This window comes from Vigna radiata, chromosome 2 (assembly GCF_000741045.1).
Source record: "Vigna radiata var. radiata cultivar VC1973A chromosome 2, Vradiata_ver6, whole genome shotgun sequence".
Taxonomy (NCBI): domain Eukaryota; kingdom Viridiplantae; phylum Streptophyta; class Magnoliopsida; order Fabales; family Fabaceae; genus Vigna; species Vigna radiata.
Window position 1 is genome coordinate 14664524 of NC_028352.1, and position 5646 is coordinate 14670169.

At 36.4% G+C, this 5646-nt stretch overlaps 1 protein-coding gene across 1 annotated transcript; it reads left to right on the forward strand.

Annotated features, from left to right (window-relative positions):
* The first annotated feature begins 273 nt into the window (after positions 1–273).
* On the forward strand, positions 274–3673 carry LOC106777644 (probable galacturonosyltransferase 12). The gene is made up of 6 exons (XM_014665309.2): positions 274–1169; positions 1669–1724; positions 1832–1987; positions 2098–2688; positions 2783–3085; positions 3174–3673. Exons 1-6 carry the CDS (start codon positions 959–961, stop codon positions 3456–3458), a joined length of 1602 nt encoding a protein of 533 aa, XP_014520795.1. The 5' UTR covers positions 274–958; the 3' UTR covers positions 3459–3673.
* The last annotated feature ends 1973 nt before the right edge of the window (positions 3674–5646 follow it).

Sequence of the window (5646 nt, forward strand, 5' to 3'; positions counted from 1 at the left end):
ACAGTATTATGAGTATACCAGCAACTTTCATCTGTAAATAGTAAACTCTTTCTTTTTCTTATTGTAACTTTATGATAAACAAATGGCATAAATAACCATTTTTTCTTGTATGTTTAATAAAAATTTATGAATACATTACTACTTTAGTTAAATAATAAATGATCATTTATATAAACAACTGTTAAAAAGAAAAAAATGACTGCAGAAGTAAACAAGGTTAGTAATAAAAGTTTATCAGATTCAGCAAGAAATCAATATTCCAGAACCAATGAGAATGAGCCACCCTTTTGGAAATTCATTGTTCTTCCAGGGAATGGAATTAATGTTTTCTGAAGTTTTACTCCAACAACCACATCCTGAACCCCACACACTAGAGAGAGAAAGAGAGGAAGTCATTTTCCATTTAGAAGTTCCCTTCTGTCATAGTCTCCAAACTCCAAACTCTGCATAACAGACAGAAGAACTTCGTGTGGAGGCAAAGCCAAGAACACGCCAAAATGGTTTTTTTTTTTTTTTTTATTTATTTTCTTTTGGGTTCATTTTTCTACCATTTTTGCCTTAATTTGCCTTCTTGAGAACCAAGTCAATAGACTAAAACTTGAAACAAACAACATGGTCCTTCTCAGTCTTATGTCTCTTTCTCCTTAACAACCCCCTCCTCTCATAGCCCTCCACAACAATATTAAAAGCCTCAAACACCCCCATTGACATGCTGCCTGTCCCAAATGCTAAGCAAGGTTAGGTGAAGATAGCAACGTTGAGCAGCATCAAAAAGCTTCCTTTTTGCAGAATAACCTGACGTGGGATCTTGAAGTTTTTTCAACACTGTCATTGATCAGATGGTGAATTTTGTCAAATGAAAAGAACTAAAACTACTGGTTGAAGAGGAGGGACTCCGGGCAGTGTTGGTGTGTTTCCACTTTTTGGTGTTTCCTTGCCTTGTTGTGTTTTGGACAAAATGTTGCTGCAGATATCACCCAGTTTGAGGCATGTCACTGTGCTTCCGGGAAAAGGGTTGAAGGAATTTATCAAAGTGAAGGTTGCATCAAGGAGGCTATCTTATCGGATGCTCTTCTATTCACTCTTGTTCTTCACATTCCTTCTTAGGTTTGTGTTTGTTCTGACAGCAGTGGATAACATTGATGGAGAAAACAAGTGTTCTTCCATAGGTACATTATCACCCTCTCTCTCTCTCTCTGACTTACAAAACACACACATGCATGAACAGAAATACACAAAGATGTGACTCCGTGAATGAGGCTTGCATTTTTCATGATTTATTAATGGCTATGTTTATTGCTGAATTCAAAGTTTTTTATGATTATTGATTAACGGCACTTCTATAAATTAAAGGACTGGAATTTTGGCTACTTATCTGTATTTATTTTCCTTTGCTGGAATGGAATTTTTGTAATATGTATTTGGCACTGTAATAGTGTGATAAGATTCATCATTGGTTACTGTTGGGTAAACTTATGTCCTGCTATTGTATTTTCTTTTGATGCTATGTTACAAAACTTGGTATGAATCAACAATTTGCAAATATCAAATTCTAAAGATAATGATACATTCTGCAACCTTTTGAATTTGAAACAAGTGCATGACTCTCTGAAGTCTACCAGGTATTTTATTTATGCATGTACATGACCTTTTGGTTAGCGTTTGCAGGTTGCCTGGGAAAAAAATTGAGGCCAAAGATTTTGGGAAGAAGTCTTGAATCAAATGTAATGGCCTTAACTCTTATTAATTATATTTGTCATGTGAATCTACCTGGTAACTAATTGACCACAATTATTTATTGGTGGCTGAAAATGACACTTGTTTGTGATAGGTCCCAGAAGTAATATACAAAATATTGGACCAACCCCTTGGAAAAAATGAATTAGAGCAAAGGACTGACATACCTCAGACTTTAGAAGAGTTCATGGTCCTAATAAAGGAAGGTGGATATGATGCCAAGACATTTGCAATTAAACTGAGAGAAATGGTACCATTTTATCACTCTTTCAAATTAGAGCAATTTAGAAGACTAATCTAAAACAAAAGTAGCAACTTTCCAAGTTCAAGTTCCCACTTAAATTCTGAACATTTTCGTAGGTGACCCTTATGGAACAAAGAACCAGAGAAGCCAAAATCCAAGAGTACTTATATCGTCATGTAGCATCAAGCAGCATACCAAAACAGCTTCACTGCCTTGGCTTGAAGCTGGCAAATGAGCACACCAACAATGCAGCTGCACGCCTTCAGCTACCCTCTGCAGAACTTGTCCCTGCTCTGGTTGACAACAACTACTTTCACTATGTTCTTGCCTCCGACAATGTGCTCGCTGCCTCTGTGGTTGCAAAATCACTTGTTCGAAACAGTTTGCGACCTCAGAAGGTTGTTCTGCACGTAATTACGGACAGAAAGACTTACTATCCCATGCAAGCTTGGTTCTCCTTGCACCCTTTATCACCTGCCATAATTGAGGTCAAGGCACTACACCACTTCGATTGGTTTACAAAGGGAAAGGTGCCTGTGCTGGAAGCAATGGAAAAAGATCAAAATGTGAGATCACAGTTTCGTGGAGGATCATCGGCTATTGTTGCAAATACTACTGAGAAGCCTAGAGCAATTGCAGCAAAGCTGCAAGCACTTAGTCCTAAGTATAATTCAGTAATGAATCACATTCGCATACATCTTCCAGAGGTAAAAGTGATGGAATCATGAAGAAAAGTTCTTTTTGTATGTTTACCTTTTTCCTGTGATGATGCTTACTGCCATAATACATTTTTCAATACAGCTGTTCTCAAGCCTTAGCAAGGTGGTCTTCCTTGACGATGACATTGTGGTACAAACTGATCTTTCACCTCTGTGGGACATTGACATGAATGGAAAAGTCAATGGAGCAGTAGAAACATGCAGTGGAGAAGATAAGTATGTTATGTCAAAGAGGTTGAAAAGCTATTTGAACTTCTCACACCCTTTAATATCCCAAAATTTTGATCCCAATGAATGTGCTTGGGCTTATGGCATGAACATTTTCGACCTTGATGCCTGGAGGAAGACCAATATAAGCTCTACATACCATTACTGGGTTGAGCAGGTATTGATATGTTAAAAACTAAAATTTCAGTCCCCATTTTGGAAAAGCATAGTATAATAACACATAATTTGTCATATGTTTTATGCAGAATATAAGATCAGACCTCAGTTTGTGGCAGCTAGGGACATTACCACCTGGATTAATAGCATTCCATGGTCATGTCCACACTATTGATCCTTTCTGGCACATGCTGGGATTGGGATATCAGGAAAGTACAAGCTTTGCTGATGCTAAGGGTGCTGGTGTCATCCATTTCAATGGCAGGGCAAAGCCATGGCTAGATATAGCTTTTCCCCATCTAAGGCCATTGTGGACTAAATACATTGACTTCTCAGATTACTTCATAAAGAGCTGCCATATCAAGGCATTGTAACTTTGATCATGAGAAAAAAAATGGCTTTTTTTGATGGGTGGAATGAATGGTATTTGCATATAGAAGAAGATAGAAATGAGAGGACTTCTTCAAAGCATGTGCCCTTCTACCACCACAAAGAAGTGGGAAGAACAATATGGGCCAGATGGCAAGATGCACCCTTTTGTTTCAATTTTCCTTTTTAACTATTCAGTTGAAATTCTTTTTCTCTTCAATTCGCAATGTAAGTATGAGTATTTGTAGATCATATATATAAGAAAATGCAGTTCTTTGGAAAACGAACAGGGCACTTAATGGATTAAGATGCAAGATGAAGAAATAAGACTTTTCGAGGAGACAGGTAAAGACCACTGAAAAATCTTTACCAAACGGTGACCTTTAGTCACATGATTTCTAGCATGTTATCTATTGTTACAAGTTTCTATGTTTTATACATTTTTATCTTCAACTCTAAAAATAAATATATATAATATTTTTAATCGTATAAAATTAAATTTCTTTCTTCGTGTTAATTGATATTTTAGGTTAATATTTGAATTAGAATGTCTTATATAATGCAAATAATCCAAACAAAAATGTGAAATATGATTTAATATGTATCATTCTAAAAGTAATAGTCATCACAAAACAAATTTAATATGATAGAACAATTGTTAATTTGAAAAATAAAGTAGAAACTTACGGTCATTAAAAACAATTATAAATTTTAAAATTTATATATAAATGGGCTAGACAAAATTATTTACAATACCACTCTAAGAAAACTAAAGGGAAGTGTCTCCTCTATCAAGAGTCTGTTTCAAGGAAACCTCATCTTCCTCTTTTCACACCTACAAGCTGATCATCGTAAAGAGAAGAACACAGCTAGATACAAGCACAAGCACAAATAAAAGGGTAAGCTAGATATAAAAAGATTCAAATAATATGATAATACAATGAACACTTTAATTCATTCACATATGACATCCAACTTCAAACATCCTAAACATGTTAAGACTTAGACTTGACTGTCCGGACCTAGAATGATTGTCGAGCTATGACGGGTTGTGCATTCGTGGTAGCCTCTATTGCTTTGCAAAGCCATTGTCAATGGGTTTCACCCTACCACACTCACAAGGTTAGTATGTTCCATGCATTGGATCATATTGGAAGCACCCAAGAGTAAGACATCCTGCTACTTTTCACGACACAAATCAATCTTCTCTATTTGAGAATGAAAGACCATTAGTTTCAGGTTAACCTCCAAGACTGAGCTTCCTACATTCATTCTAAACATACTTGAACCTCACCAAGAAGTTCCACCTTGAAACTCACTTTTTTAACTTTGAAACTACCCTTAAAACCATATACTTGACACATTACACTTCAGTCCAATCATATTACATGGTATATAAAAACATAGGACTTTTAAACCATTCAAAGAATCAAACATAACCAAGGTTATCAAAGAATTATACTAAAAATTTAAAATACAAACCAACCCTAGACTAGTCGCTCAATGACCAATCTCGCTGGACGGCCAAAGAGTCTTCTCGCTTAGTGACCTAACTCGCTTTGTGAATCCAGAGACAATGGTCCAGACCCCCCAACCTCTCGCTCAATGAGGCAGCTCGTTGTGCGAATACAGAGACAATGGTCTAGACCCTTAGCCTCTCGCTGAGCGACTCCATTTGCTCAGTGAGTCTGCATAATTCTATAGTACCAAAACTGCAAAATTTGCACAAGTAACCACCCTTGACCAATTCTATGAATCTTGCTCAACTTCTAACACCCCTAACTTGTATTATAATTTCAATTAGACTTAAACAACTTCCTACAAACCATCCTCAACTCATTTTTAAGTGATTGTTTACAAGACTCCACTCCAAAATTTACCAAATCTCACTTTACAGACCCAACTTGAATTCTACTAGTTTTAGCTTGTTCTTAAACAAGTTAGGGACTCCAACAAGTCCCAAAAGACTCATGAACATCCACCAAAATGACCAATTAATCACAGAACCCCCAATTCAAGTTTTCACTAGTCCAAAGCCCAAGAATTTAGTTCTAAACCAAGCTGGACTCTACCTAATTACCACCACATACTCATAACTTAGATTCCTTCCATCTTAAATGTTTGAACATGTCACAAAATAGCTCATAATAACTCTCAACTGCATCAAACCAGTTCACCACCTCTTATTCACAA